General features: G+C 42.0%; 1 protein-coding gene across 5 annotated transcripts in view; it reads left to right on the top strand.

Annotated features, from left to right (window-relative positions):
• The window catches only part of ST8SIA5 (ST8 alpha-N-acetyl-neuraminide alpha-2,8-sialyltransferase 5), a 67,989-nt gene extending 58,891 nt beyond the window's left edge, over positions 1 to 9,098 (top strand). For all 5 annotated transcript variants that reach the window (XM_048850497.2, XM_048850496.2, XM_048850495.2 and 2 more), the window contains 3 exons: positions 1,526 to 1,638; positions 7,542 to 7,634; positions 8,538 to 9,098. In XM_048850497.2, coding sequence (XP_048706454.2) covers positions 1,526 to 1,638; positions 7,542 to 7,634; positions 8,538 to 9,006 — 675 coding nt within the window. In that variant the 3' untranslated portion in view covers positions 9,007 to 9,098. The remainder of the gene's footprint in view (positions 1 to 1,525; positions 1,639 to 7,541; positions 7,635 to 8,537) is intronic.
• The last annotated feature ends 14,332 nt before the right edge of the window (positions 9,099 to 23,430 follow it).

Raw genomic sequence — 23,430 nt, 5'->3', positions numbered from 1 at the left:
TCCTTTTTTTTTAGAAAATATGTATGTGCCAATAGGAGCATTCGCATGCTTATATAAGCACGTCTCTACCATATTCATAAGGTGTCAGTTCTCCTGAGCTTTGTCTCACACTTCTCAGACCCTAAGGGCCTAATTCTTTCCTTGGATATGTGATTATAACTCTCATTAACTTCAGTGGCTGCTCCATACATTCATCTGAGAGCAGAATTTTGTCCTTTAGGATATAGAAGAGATGCTTGATGCTTAGACACTAGCCCTGCAAAGGCTTATGCATGTGCATATCTTTATGCATTGTGAGTAGTTGTGTTGACTCTAGTGGGATGACTCATAGGCCCATATTCTCAAAGGTACTTAGGCTCCTTGCTTCCATTGATTTCAATGGGCCGTGGTGTTTAAGCTGAAGCAGATGCATAAGTCTTTGGAGGATCGGGGCCTTAAATTGTAAGCCATCTTTGTGTTATGACAGTAGAGGTCTTAGCACAATGGAGCCCAATCCCTGATTAGGGCTTCTGGGCACTGCCTCAGTACAAGTACGGTAGAACCTCGGCAATGGAGGTTGTTTGTCACTCTGAACTGGTCGTAACTCTGAACAAAACATTATCATTGTTCTTTCAAAAGTTTACAGCTGAACATTAACTTAATACAGCTTTGAATCTTTACTATGCAGAAGAAAAATGCTGCTTTTAACCATCTTAATTTATATGACACAAGCACAGAAACAGTTTCCTTCCCCAAATCTTTTTTTTAAACTTTCCCTTCTTTTTCAGAAGTTTTAGATGTTTAACACAGTATTGTACTGTATTTGCTTTTTTTTTTTTTTTTTTTTTTTTGTTGGGTCCCTGCTGCTGCCTGATTGTGCACTTCCAGTTCCAAATGAGGTATGCAGTTGACTGGTCAGTTTGTTACTCTGGTGTTTGTAACCCTGAGGTTCTTCTGTAGTAAATAATAATTACAATGCTGTTATTACAGCAAGAGATATCCAGAATCCAGGTTCGGTTCTGATTAGCATCCCAAACATTCTCCCTTTCTCTGAACTATGCAGACCTCTTGAATCTTCTAAACTATACCAGGTGTTTCCTGGGATCAGATTTTCTGGCATTTAAAATCAGGACAGAAATATCATAAGAGCAGTGTTTTTTAGGCAATTTATAATATAATGCCTGTGATAGATTGAATCTATGGTTTTGGTCCCCATCTGGAAACTAGAAGTGAAAGAACATCTCTAACATTATGGAAACTTACACATTCAGTTCTAGATATTGCCTAAAGGTTCAGGTGTTCTTACATTTTTTTTTTCTTTCTCTGAACCAGTTTCCCACAGCATCTCTAACTACAATGAGAGTGGTCATGTCAGTTCATATAAACATGTATCCTGGGATTATTGGACCCCAGGGAGGGACCAGTGGTCATTGCCTATTATTATTCCATCCATCTGATTTTCATTCAAGATACAGCTGAAGAAAAGGGAACTGCTGCCACATGCATGTCTCAGGAAAGTAACTGGTTTATTCTCGTTTTGCTGTAGGATATGCCGTACTATCGCTCCCAATTTAAGAAATGTGCTGTGGTTGGGAATGGAGGGATTCTCAAGAACAGCAGATGTGGACAGGAGATTGACAGTGCAGATTTCGTATTTCGGTAATCATCCTATAGTACAATTATTTTAGCATTGTATAGTATTAAATAAAAGATCACACATCTATTCTTTCTTACGCTGGAATATAGGAATTGCGAAAATGGAACAAATGATCCAGCTAATGAATTATCCTGTTTCTGGCAATGGTTTAGAAGAAAAACCCACCGAATAGACAATTATGAAGTTACATGTCTGTGGGGGTAATTTCTTCCTAACTCCATGCAGTTAGTTGCTGGTTTATGTCCTGAAGGCGGATATCCCTATACATTTTCATCCTCCTTATTGTAACTCAGGAGGTTATTTTTATTATTCATATCAATGTCTTTAGTATTGTACCTGTGTTGGTCTCAGGATGACAAAGTGGGTGAGCTGATGTGTTTTATTGGACCAGCTTCTGCTGTGGGAAGAGCCAGAGACAGGCTTCTGAGCTACACGGAGCTCTTTTGAGAGCTGTCTCTGTCTCTTCCCCCAGCAGAGGTTAGTCCAGTAGAAGATTTTATCTCACCCACCTTGTCTCTCACCGATCAATGTCTTGGAATCCTATTAAACTCTTTGTCTGTGTTACATTTTGAGTCAGTGATTTCCACAGATTATTTATTGTGTTGCATAAAAATATTTCTTTTTACATTTTTGCCTTTATTGGACCAGATTCTGATCTTAGTTACATTAAAGTCAGTGAATTACCCTGATTTACACTGGTGAAAATGAGATCAGATTCTGGCTGATAACTTTTAATTTCATTGGGTGTCAAGGGATAATTAGGAAAACCTTATGAGTCTTCTTTTCACTTTTCATTACTGTATACACCTCTGTCATGTCATCTTTTGTATCCTCACTAAACTAAACAGTTGTGGTCTTTTTAATCCATTCCTCTGTGCCTCTAGTAATTTTGTTTGGCTTTTCAGGCTAGTTTCTATTTTTGCTATATCCTTCTGGAGACAGGGTAACCAAAACTGAATTTATATAGAGTCCCACCTATTTGTATTGATCAACGCTGTTCCTGTCACTTTGATTGAAATAAGCAGCTGATCTTGTTATGAATTTAGATTGCTAACCATGAGTAGGTGAATGGCAGCATGTACAGCAGAAGTCATAACATTAGTGTCTGCATAATACAACTTTTAGTTGTAATAATCTTTTTTGGATTCTTTTTTTTTCTGTGATCTCATTCAGAATGTTGACATTTCTGTTACACCGTGACTTTCCATAGCCTGTAATTGACCTGTACCTGCCCAGAGAGATGGAAGTGGATCAAGATAAAAAGTGGAAGTTGTGTTTATATTGATACTAATGATTAGGTTCCTGAGAGTTTGATCAAATAAAAAAAAAGAGCACGTCAAAAAATGACTGAATTTCAGTGGAAACAATTGTAATATTAAGGATTCTTATGCAAAGAAAGTGGTGTGATGTCTAGAAGGAAGATAGGCTGTGATTAAGAACTGCACATGCTCAAATCCAGAAGTCTGTTCAGAACAGAATTTCACATGTGCTTAACTTTAAGCACATATTTAAGTTCTGTTGATGTCAACTTTGAAGTAAAGCATGTGCTTAAGTGCAGCCCGAAGAGGCAGGTTTTCCTGAACTGATGCCATATTGCTTCACTGTGGGATGATAATCATCTCATTTTGCCATAAAAACTGCTCAAAAATACATTGCAGGACATCCAAAGAACTCTGCTGCAGTCAGTGGTAATGATGTTGATGCCCATTTTAACAGTGACAGGGAAGTTTATGTTTAGAAGGATTTTGAAACTTTTTTTCCCCTCTAGAAAACAAATATAGACCACAGTGGGTTTTATTTTAGATTATATATGGAATGCATCCGATGAAGTGAGCTGTAGCTCACGAAAGCTTATGCTCAAATAAATTGGTTAGTCTCTAAGGTGCCACAAGTACTCCTTTTCTTTTTGCATTTATCACCAGTTGCTGTTGCCTAACTCCACCTACTGACCAAATAGGAAAACTACATGGAAACACATCAAACACATTTGGAGTAGATCCCTGGCAGGTTCTTGCACAAAATGTTATGATTTTATGATTCTTGCACAAAAAATATGGTTCGTTTAAGCTGATTTCATTATTTGTATAAGATGTTTTCTAATTCAACAAATAGAATTTGCCCTAATGTATTTCTGTATTGCACTGATACTTGCTACTAGTTGGGTAATTAAGAAAATTAAAAATTAAGGCTGAATATTTGGGGAATCTTCCAAAAAGTGAGTTCTAATAGGCTATGGAATAAGCTGCCAAGGGAATTAGTAGAACCCAACTTACTAGAGAAATTTTAAACTAGACTGGACAAACTAGCAGAAGAAATATCGTAGGGAACAATCCTACCATGGCTGAAGGATAGACAATGATTTCAGTCTCCGAAATGATATGGACACTAGTACAAATGTATGAACGATTATCTTCAAATACATTCCCTCCAAAGGGTCATCACTGTCATCTTGTTAAACAACTTCAGATCTTATTGAAACGACATAAAACTTCTAATTGCAGAATCCTCAATATTAGAAGATTGTGCCCTGATAGGGAGGACTTGGAAGAGCTGAGCTCAGTTCCCTGCTCCTCCCAGTCTTCCTGTGTGTTCTTGAGCAAGGCTCTTAGGGCCAGATTTGTAAAGGTACTTAGGTGCCTAATGAGGTAGATAGAGCCCTGGTGAGGTTTTCAAAAGCACCTAGCTGCCTCTTTACATGCCTTTCAGAGTAACAGCCGTGTTAGTCTGTATTCGCAAAAAGAAAAGGAGTACTTGTGGCACCTTAGAGACTAACCAATTTATTTGAGCATGAGCTTTCGTGAGCTACAGTTCACTTCATCGGATGCATACCGTGGAAACTGCAGCAGACTTTATATACACACAGAGAACATGAAACAATACCTCCTCCCACCCCACTGTCCTGCTGGTAATAGCTTATCTAAAGTGATCAAGTTGGGCCATTTCCAGCACAAATCCAGGTTTTCTCACCCTCCCCCCCCCCCCCACAAACTCACTCTCCTGCTGGTAATAGCCCATCCAAAGTGACAACTCTCTACACAATGTGCATGATAATCAAGTTGGGCCATTTCCTGCACAAATCCAGGTTCTCTCACCCCCTCACCCCCCTCCAAAAAACACACACACAAACTCACTATCCTGTTGGTAATAGCTCATCCAAAGTGACCACTCTCCCTACAATGTGCATGATAATCAAGGTGGGCCATTTCCAGCACAAATCCAGGCTTTCTCACCCCCCCCCCTTTTTTTTTTTCCCCGGGGACACACACACACACACAAACTGTGTGTCCCCGGGGAAAAAGGGGTGGTGGTGAGAAAGCCTGGATTTGTGCTGGAAATGGCCCACCTTGATTATCATGCACATTGTAGGGAGAGTGGTCACTTTGGATGAGCTATTACCAACAGGATAGTGAGTTTGTGTGTGTGTTTTTTGGAGGGGGGTGAGGGGGTGAGAGAACCTGGATTTGTGCAGGAAATGGCCCAACTTGATTATCATGCACATTGTGTAGAGAGTTGTCACTTTGGATGGGCTATTACCAGCAGAAGAGTGAGTTTGTGTGTGGGGGGGGTGGAGGATGAGAACCTGGATTTGTGCTGGAAATGGCCCAACTTGATGATCACTTTAGATAAGCTATTACCAGCAGGACAGTGGGGTGGGAGGAGGTATTGTTTCATGTTCTCTGTGTGTATATAAAGTCTGCTGCAGTTTCCACGGTATGCATCCGATGAAGTGAACTGTAGCTCACGAAAGCTCATGCTCAAATAAATTGGTTAGTCTCTAGGGTGCCACAAGTACTCTTTTTCTTTTTACATGCCTTAATACTGTAAAAAAAAAATCTACCTCTTAGGGTATGTCTGCACTACAATGTAAGCCCAGGGTTAGTGGGCCTTAAGTCAGCTGACTCTGGGTTAGAGAACCCAGGGCTTGAGCATCTACACTGATGGTTACCGGTACGTTAACAATTTTCTAACACAGGCTTGAACCTGGGGCTCTGGCATCCACGCTGCAGCAACCAGACCTTAGTTAAACCAACCAAATCCCAGACTCCCTACATACCCCCAACAAGCATCATACTCCAGAATACCTCCCACAAGCATCAAGTAATCTTTAATTAAATATTCTGTCATGTGATGAAATCTCCAAAGTTGGCAACCCTACCAGAGGAGCCCCAAGGTGCCTCACTCCCGCCCGCACTGCCGGAGGAGCTCTGGTCCACCTGCCTCAGTGCTGCCCTTGGCCCATCCCGTCCCCCTGGGTCCACTAAGCTCCAAGCCACCAGCTGGAGCTGAGCCCCTGCCAGCTTCAGGGGTGGTGGGAGGGCGGGCAGGGCCTCAGAGCAGAACATGTGCGGGGCCATGGTCTGGGTTAGGGGAGGCTTAGCCTGCCCTTGTCTTTGATATCCACCACCCATAATTCTGGGGCCACTAGGGTGCCATTCCAGCTGACCAGGTCATCATGCACAACGGTTGGCTCCATTCTGGGTGCAGCACCCAGCACCTGGCCAAACTCCTCATAAAACAGGCATGATTTTGACAAGTTCCCCAAGGTGCAGTTCTGGTACCTGGTTTTCCGGTACTCACTCTTGAGCCACTTAACCCACTCCCTGCACTAGTCACTGGTTTGATATATTTGCAAAGCTGCTAGCTTCTTCACTATTTGCTACTGTGTGTGGTCATTCCTGGTCCTCTTACTGAAGTCCACAGTTCTGCTGGCCTTGCACCAGAGAGTATCCAAAACCAGGCTGTGCTCCTGTGACCATGAAGCAGCGAGCTTTGCAAAAAGGCTTGTTCTGTTCTATCTCCATTGCAAACACGGAAGGCTCTCTGATGGTGTGTAGGCAGCTCAATGATCAGAAGACAATGGATGGGTTAACGCTGACTTACTAAGCTGCTGACGTACACCGAGGGTGGTTACTGCTGTTTTCTATAGAGTAGATTGAAGATTCTAGATAGAGAAGACAAAGGAAGATAGCAAGGACAAAGGAAATTGGTCTATGGGATTGTGGGATAATTTTTGGAGGACTCCCAGGACCTGAGTCAAGCGGGGCAGCATATACTCTGCAAAGCAATAGGGCTTGAACCCTGGGTCAAGGTCCTGGTACCCTGTGTCTGAGCCCTGGGTTAGCATGATTTGTGTGTGGACGGATGCGGGGTTAGGCTTGAGCCTGAGTCTGAGCCTGGGCTCACATTCCAGTGGTAGTGCCTCAGTTTCCCATCTGTACAATAGGGAGAACAGCACTGGCCTACCCCGGGGGGGGGGGGGCAGTGAGCATAAATACAAATAAGATTTTGAGTTACTCCAATAGTACGGTAACAGAAGGCAAATAAGTGTGTAAATGCCAGTGTTACCTAATTTATGTTTTAGCTTTTTGGTAAAGCGTTTTAAGTATCTACAATATAGAGGGGGATATTTGAGGAATCCTTGGGGTTTAGAGATGAGTTTTTCTTGGAGTCTCATCCAGATATTTCTGGCCATAAATATAATGAGAATCAAAGCCAATGAACTGATAAGAGGGAAACGTTACTAACAAGCAATGGACATTTCTACAGGGTGCATGTGTGTGTTAACACTCGCATGAGCAGGGAGGAGTAAATATTTTTCTTCTTACAGCCACTGACATTAATAATTTGTGACCTGTAGTGTGCAGTTTAAGCATCAACTCATTTTAGAATCAGAGAATTGTAGGGCTGGGAGGGACCTCAAGAAGTCATTTAGTCCATGCCCCCATGCTGAGGCAGGAGCAAATATACCACGGTCCATCAGATTATGTATACCATGATCAGATTTTTAATTCACAGGCTATTTCTAATTTTGCTGTTTATAACAAATGTTTAAACACAGTTCCATATTCTCATCCTGAACAGCTGCAAGGCATTCTTGAACTTGCTTTTTACTTCTTTCCTTTAGATGCAATTTACCTCCTGTATCTGAGAAATATATATTGGACGTTGGAGTAAAGACAGACGTCGTGACAGTCAATCCCAGCATTATTACTGAAAGGTCAATTCTTTTATTTTTTTTAACCCCTTTAGACTTTTCTCCTGTCTTCGCAAAACAGACAAGCAAAAGTGTCACAGAAAATCTGGCTGCAGACAAGACTTAAAGGATCGATCGTGTAATATGCTGAGCATTCTGGCCCCAATCCACCGAAGCACATAAGCACATGCTTAAGTCCCACTGAAATCAGCAGCATGTGCTTAAAGTTAAGCAGGACCTTATGTGTTCCCAGTGAGTCAATGGCACCACTCACACGCATAATGTTAATTGCATGCTTACGTGCTTGCAGGACTGGGGCCTTAGGTCTACATCCTGCTTGCCTCACTCAAGAAGTCCATTCAATGTGTCTCCTTGCATGAGTAATGTGACTGGGATTTGGCCCCAACAAATACAAGCTGCTTTCAAACATTACATTTTAGATGTTTCTCTAAAATTTCTGCTCTGAGGTGATATTAATTCTTGTATAATCACTGACACTGATATGTGTTAATACGTATCGAATACCATTGGTAAAAACATTTCAAAATTTAAAGTTTTCTACCTAAATTTTGATGGAAAATATAAGTGATGAAATTTTTGTGGACATTTTTTCTCATTTTTTGACCACTAGTCAAAGAATTTATTGGCTGGGAAAGGAAAAATATATCCATGATTTTCTCTCTCCCCCCTCCCCTTTTTGTTACCAAAACTTTTTAATGACATATTTCCTGCCATCTACAGAGCTAAGTACATTTTTGTTTGTTACTGAAACATCATTTCAGAAGAAATTTTGCAAGCAGCACTATTTATTAAGATCAGGGGGGTTTCATTGTGCCAGGGAATCTTTATTGAAAGCTTCTTGTTGGTTAGTTTAAGTCATATTGGAACTTCACAGACTGATCATCGCTTGTACCCGTTGATCTTTAGATTCCATAAGCTGCAGAAATGGAGGAAACCTTTCTATGATGTGCTACAGGTTTATGAAAATGCCTCAGTGCTGCTGCCTGCTTTCTACAACACCCGCAACACAGATGTCTCTATCCGGGTCAAATATGTCCTGGATGATTTTCAATCTCAGCAAGCTGTCTACTATTTCCACCCTCAGTATCTCATCAATGTCTCGCGCTACTGGCTTGCTCAAGGGGTGCGTGCCAAGCGGATTAGCACGGGATTGATTCTGGTGACTGCTGCCCTGGAGCTCTGTGAAGAGGTCCACCTTTATGGCTTTTGGGCTTTCCCCATGAACCCCTCAGGGATTTTTATAACTCACCATTACTACGACAATGTCAAACCTCGCCCTGGCTTCCACGCAATGCCCTCAGAAATCTTCAACTTCCTCCACATGCACAGCAAGGGGATCCTGCGGGTTCATACTGGGACTTGCAGCTGCTGTTGATGATGATGATGATTTTTTCTCTGATGTAAACATGCAACAGGAACTCAGTTTAGTGCAGAAGAGTTTTATTACATCCTGAGATTATGCAATAATTGTTCGATATCGATTTCTCAAAGCATTGCGTCCAATAGAAGCTGAGATTCCAGCATCCTTCCTGCTAGTTGGGGTAGGGTTATGTGATTTGGGTGAAGTGAAACTCGTCCATCATAGGATATGCACTGCCCTGAAAATCAGACCAAGAAGCACATTTCCAATAGGTTTTAGAGATATACAGAGCACATTAGTGTAGCTATCATTTCACTTTCAGGAAAAGCAACAAACTGAACCCATTGGGTAAAGCGAATTTTAGCATATACTGCAGAACATGAGAAAGGTGTTTTGACTCATAGACAACTGGGGACATTGCTGATTTTATTGAAACTGCTGTTCTCTTGCATTAGGGTTTTAAAAACAAATTCTTTAAGCATTATTGTAGTTGTAAGGGGAGAGGTATAAGCTGTGGTCTTTATTGTGTAATGATGCATAGCATCGATGAAACATGTCTGTGTAATATCTCATGGTCAGGTTAGCTCATTGGTTAGAAGCCAGGCAGGACAGAACAGGTGGTTAAACTGCAATTCCCAGCAAAATGTAACTGCATCAATCTTATCAAATCATAGCTTCCTCTTCTTTGTTTTCCCACATACCTCCTTGTGTCTTACCCGCCTCCCTCCCTTCCCTAAACACGTTTTCTTCCTCAGAGCCTGAAATACTTTCCGTCTAGCTTAAAAAAGCTAATGGTGTGTGTTTGCTCCTGCAGTCACCAGCTCTGGACTTCTGACTGTTTTTTGGCAAAGTAATATATTGGTCCCATAGAATTCTGCCAGGGCATGTGAGTAGTTCTCTTGAAGCCCCTGAGACTATTCTACATGAGGTTTGCAGTACTGATTTTTGGGTTCATACAGCACCAACCATAGGAGACAACAAGACTCTTCTTGCAGATTATTTTTTTCGGATTATTTTGATGAAGCAACAGAATGATGAGGTACTTCCCCCATTGGGAAAACTTTCTAGTTACTTAATATTTATAGCAGTTGGTGGAAAGTAAATGCTGTTGGCTGGAGGGCTGGGAGGAGATAGAAATGAAGTTAAACAATTGAGTCACTTCTCATAGTTCGTGTGTGTTTAATTTAAAGTTATACATTCAGAGACCTTAAATGTATGAATTAGACATTGTCTTCTGTTGGGGACACGGTTGTGAGTGTTATCTCATCTTAGCACTAACCTACACTTAAAAGTTTTACCATCATAACTATGTCAGTGATGTCAGAGGGATTTTTTTGCTCACATAGTTATGCTGGTAAAAGCCCTAGGGTAGTTGCAGTTTTATAAAAGGCGCCTTATACTGGTACAGCTTATTTCAGTTCCTGTACGGAAATTTGTCTATGAGTCAAATCTCCTTCCTTTGAAGTTTTTAAGGCCAGGCTTGGCTGAAAAACAAAGGTGTGATTAAAGAGAGGTTAAAAGGCATAGTAGAGAGAGAACTCTTCTGTTTATTGTTGCCAGTTCTGCTGAGGTCTGATTCTTGATCTGTTGATGTCAATGTTGATGCCAAGTTAGTTTCATACATTGAACTTCATGGAACTTGTCTAGTTTGGGGACAGATTAATTTAGTTCCCGGGACTTACTTTAATGGCCTGTAGTAGAGAGCTAATACGGCAGATTCCAGAGTTCTTAATGACTTCAGGATATTCTGATTCCTCATCCCTATTAGGGGTAGGCCAAGGATGTAGACGTTGGATCCAGACAAGGATTATGTAGCCATCTTTTTCAGAAACCAAATTTGCCAAATCTGACAAGCTCTCTCCCTTCACTGCCCTATTCCAACACTATTTCCTTCCCTTCTTTCTTCCCTCCCTCTTTCTGACCCTGAGATCTTTCTTCTTCTGTTTGGCTTTAATCCATCAACCTCTCTCCCCCTAGCTATTTATAATATTTCTATCAATTTAGCATCTAACCCTTCTTAACTCCTTTCATTCCAGTCTCCCTTTCTAAAGGCCAATTTGAAGTCAAACACAAACTTATTTATTCTATTTATTCTATTTATTCTAGTAGTAGCAGGCCTAATTCTCTATCTCCATTGACAACTGCGCTCTCCTTCTTATTTTCCAGGCCCACAACCTTGGTGTTATCTTAGACTCTTCTTTCTATGTATATCCAGTCTCTCACCAAATTGCCTAAATTCGGCTTGCTGAATATCAACAATATCTGCTCTTTCTCCAACCCCACCATTAATAACATACTTGCTGGTTCTCTCTCACCTTTATTACTGGAACTTGCTCCTATCTAATCTTGCTGCTTCTCACCTCTCCTTTCCAGTCTTCTGTTTCCCCATTCTGTCACATCAGTCCTTTCCTTAAGATCCTCCATTGGTCCCGTCTCTTACTGTGTCAAAATCAGTCCCCTACAGAGCCCTGTGTGATCTCACCCCATTTATATCTCACATCTCTGCTTTCATTTCTCTCTCTCCCCCATCCTCTGCCCATGCACTTCCCAAACTTTTCCCATGGCATCCTACATCTTTATAACGCTCTCACCTTCATGCCCCATTTACCTGAGACACTCTTGCTGTCCTCTCTTTCTTCCTTCAACCTCACCTCTTCAAACAATACACTTTCTCATTTTCCTCACCTGAATTGTTGTCCAGTGTCTTGTCTTATTTAGATTTGAAGTCCTAGGTCAGTAGGTCATCCAGTCTAACCTCCTGCTCAAAGCAGGACCAACCCCAACTAAATCATCCCAGCCAGGGCTTTGTCAAGCCTACCTTAAAAACTTCAAAGGAAGGAAATTTGACTCATAGACCTTAATTGGCATGTAAAGAGCTGTGTACCTTTATGGAGCTACAGGAGGATCTGATATAAGGTTTTGCCTAGGGTTTGAGTCCGAATCAGGGGCCTAGGGTTTTTAGTTTACAATGTAGAGATCTCAGAAGCTGTTCTTGCAAGACTTTGACTCTCTCCTTTGAAATTTGGTTTCAGAGCTCCGTCCTATCCCTATGTCTTTCAAAATTGCTTCCATTATAAACAAAACATAAAGAAAACAAATCTGAAAGGAAGAGAAGTACAGTTGTTTTAATTAAAAAGTCAGTGTTTACCAGCAGTGACCAGGATGATGTTTGGAGATGCTACCACACCTCCCTTTCCTTAGAACAGGAAATACTGTGATATTTAAGATTCTGCAGCCTGTTGACTATGTAACAACCATCACTGTAATTGATTATAGCATTTCAGAGCTCATAGGGGAAAGCTCACGGGGGAAAATACCGAGTGAAACAGAAGAGATGCCGATGCTTCAGGGTCCTGTAGTTTTGTTGTCATACTGTAGGCACTGAAGATATATTACATTTGAGCAAGCATTAATTTGTATTTAACAGACATAAAATACTAAGCACACAATATATGAGCGGATGAATGTCTGAGTGAGTGGAATGTTTTTCCTTGATTTAATATGCAAAAGAGGTCTGCAACTTTGATGTGTTGACTAAACTAATGGATGTATAGGGCCTTGATGGTAAAAGTGTGATATACAGAGCAATTTAGACTACTGGCTATGGCATTTGAGAGGGATTAGGAGGCCTGAGTTCTATTCCCGTTGCTGAGTGACCTTAGACAAGCCATTTTAACTTCGGGGCCTCAGTTTCTCCACCTATGAAATAGGGATAATAGTGGTCACCTACTGTTCACAAAATACCCTGAGAGCCTCGGATGAAAAGTATGATATAAGAGTCAATATTTTTGTTAGAGTGGCCTAATATTTTTCATCCCTAAAATGTTCCACAAACACCAACTAGCTTATCCTCACAACTCCCTGGTGAGGTAGCTAAGTATTAACATCTGCATTTTATGCTTGAGGAAACTGGGGCAGACGTAAATTAGGTGAATTATCACAAGGTGAGTCAGTGTCAAAGTTGAGATTAGAACTGGTGCACCGTGTCTTGCCTAAATCTCTAGACAACATTGCCTTTTGCTATGTGTTAAGCTTTATAATAATAAGAATGATCCTGAATCCCTGACTTAGCTTTGACTGGTTCTGCCTGAATATGGATTGAGTAATGATGTCAGCATTTGGCTCAATATTTCTTTGCTGCTCTTTTTGCTATGGTTACTTTGCTGAGGAAATTTCTTTGCTTTATTGGTTGACGTGAACAACAGTGACTGAAAGGAGGCTGATGTATTGTTTGTGACAGATACTTATAACAAGGGAAGACTTGGAAAAGTATCTGTAAGTGGGGAGAAAATGGTGCAAATCTGACTTTTCATTATAAGAAAGTGTGTCAATTTTTAGGACAGGAAAGAGGATAATAGAAAACACAACTACATGGTAACAGGCCTTTCCTTTTCTTTGTTTGCTTTACATAACTGATTGATGTACCTCAACCGGGGTTACACTGTAATAGGTGCAGTTTTACTGTCTTTAGAATTTGGTTATGATTCTATAATTACTCTATTTTTTTAACAATTTTAAAATGTATATGCAAGATACTTACACATCTGCACCAAAGGCCCAGTCCTGCAATGCTTATCCAGATAAAATTCCCATGGAAGTAAATGGGAGTTTTGTTTGTGTAGGGACTGCAGAAACAGGCCCCAAACATGTGTAGGAAGATTTTCATTATAGTGTACATAGCTGTATAGAATTAGATATATACAGTCATACACAATGTAGATCTAGAAAAACCCATATCATATATGACGAGCCTATGAAATAACATGTATGCTATTTCCTGGAGAGTTTATGTTTACCTGCCTGGTATGTTTTGCAGAGTGTTGCTCAAAAGTTGACTTGTGAAAAGTGAATGCAGGTTTGAAAATGCCCTAAGTAGAAACTTTAGTCCAGTTCTCATCTTGGGCCCCGATTCTGCATTAGGCTCCATAAAGTCAGATGCCTGTATCCGCACAATGACTTCAGTGGGGCTCTGCACAGTTGCAGGGGTCTAGCTTCATGGAGCAGCTTTCAGGATGGGGGTGTGAGACCACGGAATGCTGATCCATTCTTTCCAGGATGCAAATAAATATAACGGAGCGGAACAACACTCCTCAGATGCACAGTGGTCATTACCTGTAAAATGTTACTGTAGAATGAGATGCACAGGGGTCAGTGCCAAAGTTTATGGCATAGGCACCCTGCCTGATGCTGCAGATTAATCAAAAGGAGGAAAAGAAGGATTTTAGGGACAGCTCCACCATCCTTTTTTAATACCATCATTTCTTATCCCGTTCAAGTACTGTTAAGCTTAAGAAAATACCTCCTTGAAATCAGGAAGCTCGTCAAATTGGATGGTATTTTGCTTCCCTTCCCCTTCATTCAAACACTGTATGGTAAATGACTGCCTAGGAAGGAGTACTGTGGAAAGGGATGTGGGGAATCATAGTAGATCACAAGCTAAATATGAGTCAACAGTGTAACACTGTTGCAAAAAAAGCAAACATCATTCTGGGATGTATTAGCAGGAGTGTTGTAAGCAAGACATGAGAAGTATTTTTTCCGCTCTGCACTGATTAGGCCTCAACTGGTGTATTGTGTCCAGTTCTGGGTGCCACATTTCAGGAAAGATGTGGTCAAATTGGAGAAAGTCCAGAGAAGAGCAACAAAAATGATTAAAGTTCTAGAAAACATGACCTCTGAGGGAAGATTGAAAAAATTCGGTTTGTTTAGTGTGGAGAAAAGAAGACTGAGGGGGGACATGATTACGATTTTCAAGTTCGTGAAAGGTTGTTACAAGGAGGAGGGAGAAGAATTGCTCTTAACCTCTGAGGATAGGACAAGAAGCAATGGGCTTAAATTGCAGCAAGGGCGGTTTAGGTTGGACATTAGGAAAAGCTTCCTAACTGTCAGGGTGGTTAAGCACTGGAATAAATTGCCTAGGGAGGTTGTGGAATCTTCATCACTGGAGATTTTTAAGAGTAGGTTAGACCAGTGGTTCTCAAAGCTGGTCGCCGCTTATTCAGGGAAACCCCCTGGTGTACCGGACCAGTTTGTTTACCTGCCGCATCTGCAGGTTCGGCCGATCGCGGCTCCCACTGGCCACAGTTCGCCGCTCTGGGCCAATGGGAGCTGCGGGAAGGGTGGCCAGCGCGTCCCTTGGCCCGTGCCACTTCCTGCAGCACCCATTGGCCTGGAGCAGTGAACCGTGGCCAGTGGGAGCCGTGATCGGCCGACCCTCCAGACGTGGCAGGTAAACAAACTGGTCCGGCCTGCCAGGGGCTTTCCCTGAACAAGCGGTGAACCAGCTTTGAGAACCACTGGGTTAGACAAACACCTGTCAGGAATGGTCTAGATCAGGGGTCAGCAACCTATGGCACACGTGCCAAAGGCAGCACGCAAGATGGTTTTGAAGTGGCACTCACACTGCCCGGGTCCTGGCCACTGGTCCCGGGGGCTCTGCTGCCGGCCTGGCGTCCTACCGCTGGCCCCCTGCCACCTGGGGTCCTGTCCACCGGCCCCTGCTCAGCCCGCTGCCGGCCCCAGGTCCCAGCCACCGATCCCGGGCGCTCTGCTTCCATCCTGGGGTCCTGGGCACTGTCCCGGGGCTCTGAAGCCGCCCCCAGCTGTGGCCCATTGCCCCCAGCCTGGGGCAGTGAGGGGTGCAGACAGGGGCAAGAAAGGGCGCAACTCAGCACCCCCACCTTAAAAATTGTTCCCGTGCCACCGTACTGGGATATTTTAAAGTCCTGATTTGCTGCTTACATCACTATAACGTCACGTGGAACAGTACATTGCATTTAACGTTGTGCATGCCATCTGTTGCGATTTTTCCCCCTACTGTAAGTTGAGGGGTACATTTGACAAAATGTCAGCTCCTAAGAAAGCAAAGTTAAATGTTCGTTCATTTCACTTCACAGCAACATTTGGTGTCTAAGTCATGGCAAGGTTTTGGTGCACTTTGTAAACTGTTTTGATGCAGTCAAGGCCTTTTTGTTAGAAAAAGGACAAAACTACACCAAACTGGATGATGACAAATGGCTGAGTAAGCTCATGTTTCTAACTGACATCACCACTCATGTAAACAAACTCAACCTCCACCTCCAGGGCTCAGGGCAAACGGTTCTGGATCTTTATGAAACCTGGAAGGCATTTGTTGTAAAACTACCCTTTTATTCTCGGGGTGTTTAAATTTCGACTTTTTGCTACTTCCAACACATAAAAGAGCTATCTACATGTTGCACTGTCAGTGCTGATGAGATTGGAATGTACATGCAAGAACTGGAATCATAATTTTCTGACAGATTTCAAGATTTCCAGCAATTTGGCCCAATGCGTTCTTTTCTAATTAAACCTGAAAAGTTCAATGAAAGCAACTTGGATTTGTCTGTATTTCAGTGGATGGGTGTTGAAGATTTCGAAATGCAGCTCATTCAGTTAAAAAGCTCAGAATTGTGGGCATCAAAGTTTGGAGATCTGCGGAGTGCACTTAAAGCTACCGAGAGAGATCATGGGGCCTCTATTCTGACCTGCTGGACATCCCGGCCAGCAAAATTTAACTGTTTGAAGAAAATTGCATTTGCAGTGCTTTCAGCGTTTGGATCCACATGCCTGTGTGAACAGGTTTTTTCACACATGAAATCTGTCCTCTGTCCTTCTTGGAGCCAGTTAACAACTGATCACTCAGAAGCCTGTGTGCAGCTTAAATTATCCAAATGTGTGCCAGACATTGGAAAACAGCAAGGAAAAGCAAGGGCAAGGATCACACTAAACTGATAAGATCCGCATTTTAATTTAATTTTAAATGGATCTTTTTAAACATTTTAAAAACCTTATTTACTTTACATACAACAATAGTTTAGTTATATATTATAGAGAGAGACCGTCTAAAAACGTTAAAATGTATTACTGGCACCGCAACCTTAAATTAGAGTGAATAAATGAGACTTGGCACACCACTTCTGAAAGGTTGCCGACCCCTGGTCTAGATAATACTTAGTCCTGCCATGAGTGCAGGGGACTGGACTAGATGACCTCGCGAGGTGCCTTCCAGTCCTAGGATTCTATGATTCTATGAATATCCAGTGTTAACGCAGCTCCTTTTTAAAAGGCCTTCTAAAAAAGGTACATCTGGGTGCTAACAAGTGTCTGTCAATGCTCCTTTAAGGAAACAAGGGGATGGTTTGCTGCTCACAAATACAATATCCAAATGAGGAGTTGACGAGGATCCTGTTCCATTTCTGAATGCAGAGATTTTAGACAGGAAAGGCTGCAGGCCTTTGGCACCAAATCACTGATCTGCCAAAGCAGGGACTTGTTCAGCTCTTCAGCTTCACTTTTGGAGGTTAAAATTTAATTTCAGGCATATTGCTGAGAACGTGAAAAGTTGAGATAGGGATGGAGTGGGGGGGATAATATTAGGAGTTAATCCCTGGATACTGATATTATCCTCAGGAGACTCAGAGAGAAGCTGTATTAGATGAACCTCAAAACATGATATGAAGTGATAATAGTACCTGGGGAATGCAGGCTCACGTCGGGTAGCAATGTATACCATGTAGGGAGGGAAGAGGGGATGGGACTGCTCCATGTTTAGTGACTGGTCCATGAAGAGGTTTATGAATCTGCTACTGCTTCCAGCTAAGGGAGTTAGTCTTTTAGCATAAGTAGTACAGCCTCTTGCTTTTAGCTCTAGAGAGCCCATGTTCAACCCCTGGTCTTGGTCCAAGCAGGTTGAGTGGTATTAGGTCAATTACATATTACGGCACAGCTGTGGTGGTTCTCCTGGGGTAGGGAAAAGTCCGGTCACAGGCTGCACAGGGAGACACTAAGGCTACGTCTACACGTGGCCACGTGCCTCCCAGCCTGGTTCAACAGACTAGGGTTAGTGGGGCTTGTGCTAACGCTCTAGAAATAGCTGTGTAGAAGTAGGCAGCAATTTGAAGGGTGGCTCAGGCTGGAGCTATGGCTCTGAAGCCCACCCGCCTCCCTGGGCTTCGGAGCCTGAGCTCCAGCTTGAGCCGCAATGTCTACATTGCTATTCTTAGCGTGGGAGGCTCCCTGCCACAGGCTGTGTAGACACATACCCGAACCGCCCTGTGTGCCACGGAGCAGTGCTTGGAGGGTCTCCAGGACTGTACATAGGAGCGGTCTGCTCATGCCAAGTAGGTCTATGACATCCCCCAACCAACTGGCTATCAAAGCCACATGGGGAAGAGTGTAATAGGCAGGAGCCACGACTATGCTGCCGAGGCTGTATTACTGTGGAACTACATCTTGGAGGCTGTAGAAATAGCTACATAGTTGCTGCACAATTCATTCTGGAGGCAGGGTGGCAGGAGTCATTTCCCCACAGCCTCATATAGCTTGCCCCCAGTGAGGCTTGGTGGAAGAAAGGAGTAATTCACCCGAGGTGACTTGATGAAGTAAGAGAGGGCCGCAAAAATCAGCATTGTTCCATGAATGATTTACACTGACTGGATGGTTCATTAAATCAATAGGAACATTGACATGAGAGTGATCAGGCTGGTTAATAATACAAGAGCAATCACTGACACAGCAATATTGCAAGCATTAGATTTTTATACCGTAATACGTAATGCAGTCATTTCTGCTAGAATGGCTTCTTTGCACAAGGAGGAGCGGGTCCTGAATGAATGGTGCTGGGGCAAGTGACTGGAGGCTTTCCTCCTCCTGTGACCCTTATGAGGCTCTGATATTTGCCGTCAGACCCCTAACTTTACAAAAAGGGGAGCTGCTCTTCTGAATAGTTTGTAGCTAGATCTGGATGCAGTTTTTTGACTGAAACTTTTTCCGTTAAAAAAAATGCAGATTCAGTGATGCTGAAACCTTTCGTGAATTCATGTCAGTTTCACCAAATTGTTTTGGTCAGAAAACAAGCCTAAAAAAAAAAATCTGAAAAAACCAAAATATTTCATTCTGATATTTTCAGAACAAAACATGTTGATGTTTTGGTTCAAAACAATGTTTTGTTTCAAAATTTCCTTCAATTTCCTTTAAGAAAAATCCAAAAACATTTAAAAATGATCCAAGCCAAAACATTTGGATTTTGAATCAAAACTAATATTTTTTCTGATTTTTTCTTTTTTTTGGAATTGCTACTGAACCAAACAATCTGTTATGTAGCTCTATTATGAACCCTGCAGAAGTCCCTTCTCGAACTAGTTTACATCTCAGGATGCAGAGAACTCTTTGCTTTTTAACTAGTGAGCAAAAATCCCACTGCTGCAAAATCCCACAGTCTGTACCCAGGCAAAGAGGCATATTGCAGTATTCTCCTTGGAATTTTGGAGTCAATGGGGGTTGTCTGATTTACGAATAAAGCTCCAGTCCTCAGTAGGTGTTCAGCATGCCGAGGGCCTGACCCAGAGCCCATTGAAGCTATTAGAAAGATTTTAATTGACTTCAGTGTGCTTTGGATCAAACCCCAAAGGTTCAGAGGATTGGGCCCTGAGAGTAAACTGCAGGATCAGCCCTTTGTTTGTCAGTGATTTGTTTTAATAGAAAATGAGATTTTTATAAATTGCAGATACTGTGCAGTAGCAATATTGTGGTTTAAATTGTGTATGTGTATAAACAGGAACGAAATCCTATCTGGAGGCAAAAATGTGTCTCTCCCTGCTCCCGCACTCCTCACTGATATCTGCACTTTCATGGTTATCTCTGAGAAGTGTTACATTTTAAATCATCTATGCAAATCATTTAACTGAAGCAACATAAATTGCCATACAAAATCACAGGAGCTTCAGTTATTAATGAGACTTCCATATACAACTGTGTATGTACATTAACTACATGCCTTTAGAAAAGGGATATTCTGTGCTGTCTTTAAATAGCTGTGTGGTGTTCCTTGGTGATATTAACTATTCAGGACGAGAACCCAATCCCGCTCCATTTGAGGTCATAATGAGTTTTGCCATTGGCTTCAATGGGAGAAGGACAGGGCCCAAGGCTTGTAAATCGAAGTTTCAGGCAAACTGGTATCACTGGGAAAACCCTATCACACTGTGGTCCTTTTAATGTAGGTGAAGCCATGGGGTATTAGTGTGTCATTTGCATGGTATTCAAAAATCAACAGTAACTGTTCTTAGGAAAGTGCTTTTCAGTAACCCTGGAAGAAATCCAAAGGTCCACTAATGTTAACGTTTAGGGGCCAGATACTGAAAGCCTTGTGAACCTCAAACTGAGTGTTTGAGGTACAAAAGAATGCAGAAATGTGTCTTACTGGGAGACCAGAGGAAGAAAAAAACTGGCTTGAAAGCATACAGGATTGGAAGTTTGTAAATAAATGATCATGCTATTGACATGTCTGAGTTTCTCTTTAGAAAGCCATAAATGTTCTAGATGTTTGATCTTTAGATGAGTTGATGTGCATTATTCTTAATAACACCAGTCATTGTAATAGGTATCAGCATGCAGAATGGTTACAAATTAGTAAAATTTGTGCAAGGAAAGCAGATAATATGTTGGATATATCTTGATACTTATATCCTGTTGAACTGCACTAAGATGGACAAGGAACTGAAGTGTCTCCACTAGTCGGTACAACTTGTATGAACCATGGTTAATTCCAACATTAATGGTTAGAAGCAAGCAGGACTGAACTTATCCCTGTCTATTACACCATCCTGATTATAAGGTGTGATACACACTTATGCACATGTGACTACAGGGCCTATTTCTTTAGTTATGAAGAAATTTGCTTGCTACTATACCTAGAACAGGAGATAGTGATTTGTTGCTTCTTTCCTGGGTCCCCCTTATTGTAAACCACAAGCTCTCTGACCAGACATCAGTGTTCAGCAAATGTAAATTGTACTATATTCAAAAGAGGCCTTCGAAAAGGAGAAAAAGAGAAGGAAAATGCTGGTTAAATGTCCTCCATTTTCATCCGATGGAAACAGATGCTCCAATTCACTGGAGCAAATGTCTGTGTCTTCATGCTGATGGAACTTGGGCTATTACTAAAATAAACGTTGTTTTGTTTTTTGTCAATTTTAAGTTGAAAAAATCCAAATGGAGTCTCCTTAGTTTCATGCTGATTTGTTAATGATCTCATGTTCAGTGACTCATGGGTTTACTGAAATCTTCCACCTTGTAATTTTTGCTTATTGTTTTTGTAGCTGTATTATGGGTGTGATAGAAAACCTATCAACTGGTGTAAACCATAACTAAAAGAGTAATCAGGGTATTTTTTTTGTCTGTGTCACTGTGTTTGAAAGACAATTTAACTATCAAATAAACCACTCTAACAGTTTCATCTGAAAAGCAAACTTTGCACTACTTCTTTTTGTGCTTCCGTACTAATTTGTGTCTCTTACAGTTCCTTGTCTCTGAACACATAGAGCCAGAACCTCTGTTGGCATAAACCAGCTTGTAAATGGAGAGTGAAGTCAATGCAGCTATGTCAATTTGCACCATCTGAGGAGTCAATACCATCATGATTGTACTTTGAATGTTAAATCCTGCAGTATTAAACAGCAGTCTTAAAACGCTCTGATCTGCAATCCACTCCTATCTATGCATCTCTAATGAATTTGTCTCCATGTATCTAGGCTCCTTCCACCAAATTACGAGTAATATCGTTTCTGCCTGCAAAAGGATCAGACTCTCAACTGCTTTCTTGTTTTAGACAATTTCCTAGGTGCAATTCATTCTCGGTGGTTGCTCTGTTGTAAGAGAATCTTTCTCAGGATGTTCTGCAGCTGCTGTTAATGAGGGCAACATTGCAAAGAGGATTCTTGCATCATGCTGCAAAAGTAGCAAAACTCGGTGCGTTTATATAGTGAATCTATATCGGCAGAAATCTTGGCCTCATTCTGATCCTTGAGGGTGGGAATTATTAACCAAGGCCTTTCACCTGAGAGCACCCACCCCTGTGGTCACTAAGAGTTCTAGCCTGGAAATGGTCAGTCTCAGCCTCTCTCTTTCTCTCTCTCTCTCTGCACTAGTAATACTCCCATCACTGCTGTTTTTAGGCACCATCTAGTTCAAGCCAGTTTGTTTATGTTACGCCAAACAACTCCAGCAGGTTCTATTTCTGTTGTCTGTACTGAAAAGTCTAAAAGTCCCATCACACTTTGGAGTTAAGTGACATTGAGCAACCCATGCTGAAGCCCATGAGTTCATTCCAAATGCTGCTTCACGTGGGAGGTCAAACAAAATTATTCCAATTGAGTGGGGAGAGCTGTGTAAGGCACATAAAGTAGGTGAGCATTTTAGTTGGCAATTTCTGGTACAGTGATCAGCAGTGAAATGGTTAACAATGGCTGGTTTGTTTAAAACTATTCTAATCAGGCCGAAAAGAGATGACCCTAAAGCGATGAATAGGGGAAGCTTACGCATCTCTAGATGCTACTGATTCGTCCTGTCTGGCTGCAGATTTACAAGCCACAGTGCATCAGTTTACATGATATTTTCAGAACCAAAAGAAGTAAAACACCAATTTTCAAGGATTTGTGAGAATACAGAAAAACATAACAGGAAGCCCCTAATTTTTCTGGAAGTCAGATATTTTCCACGCCTGTGGGTTACTATTGCTCCAGGTTACAAGCAGCTGAAACTAGGGACTGGTAATGGAAATGCTGCCCTCTCAGTGTTAACTAACTGCTCCATTATGAAGAAGATTGAAATTGCTTTGGAGACATAGCATTAAGATGAATACTGGAGGGAATCAGTGCTCATTCTTGCTGACATTAAAACTGATGGGTGCGCTTCCTTCCTACAGCTGCTCGTGATTATCGTTAGTGATTAGTCAATTAAGAAGAGGAAACATGTGGAGAGGGAAAGAACGAGTAGACAAACTTACTCTGTATGATATAATTGCAGTCTATCACGTTGCAGATCGCTCAGCTAAGCAAGCAATCAAGAAATGTTTCATTTCCTTAACATCACAGGAGCTTCAAAGTGTCATCCTCCGTAGCAGTGCATGCAATCCTTCGTTTCCACCAATGGGCAGTGAAATTATTGTCTCAACCAACGGATTCAGGTCAGAATCTTCTCCCACCAGCATGGACCAGGTGGCTCTGCCCACCACCAGCCCCACTGGAAGCAGCCTGGGAGCCTGAGTGTCCTTCAGGGGGCCAGGTCCCTGATCCTCCAGCCATTCCCTCCCATCTCCCCCAGTGGGGACACAGCAGGGGTGGGGAATGGGAAACTGTTTACTTTGGGAAAAAATTGCAAGTGAGAGATTTTCTAACTGTGAGAGTGAGGCTACGGCTCTTCCCTGAGCCCCTTCTACCAGCATAGAAATGCCCACCAGGAACAGAGCTCCCAAAAAGCTATGCTGCCCTTATACAGACTCAGCCCTGCTCCTCCAGCCTTGGCTTCCATTTCCTGATTAGAGGACATTTTACAGTGGTAACTCTCCCCCACTACTCAATAAGTATACTATCTCCCTTCCTTTCTCCCTTCCTGCAATGCAGATAAGAGCAGTAGGGGTGT

The sequence above is a fragment of the Caretta caretta genome, chromosome 5, assembly GCF_965140235.1.
Source record: "Caretta caretta isolate rCarCar2 chromosome 5, rCarCar1.hap1, whole genome shotgun sequence".
Taxonomy (NCBI): domain Eukaryota; kingdom Metazoa; phylum Chordata; order Testudines; family Cheloniidae; genus Caretta; species Caretta caretta.
Note: the sequence above shows the minus strand (reverse complement) of the source record. Positions and strands in the feature narration are given on the sequence as shown.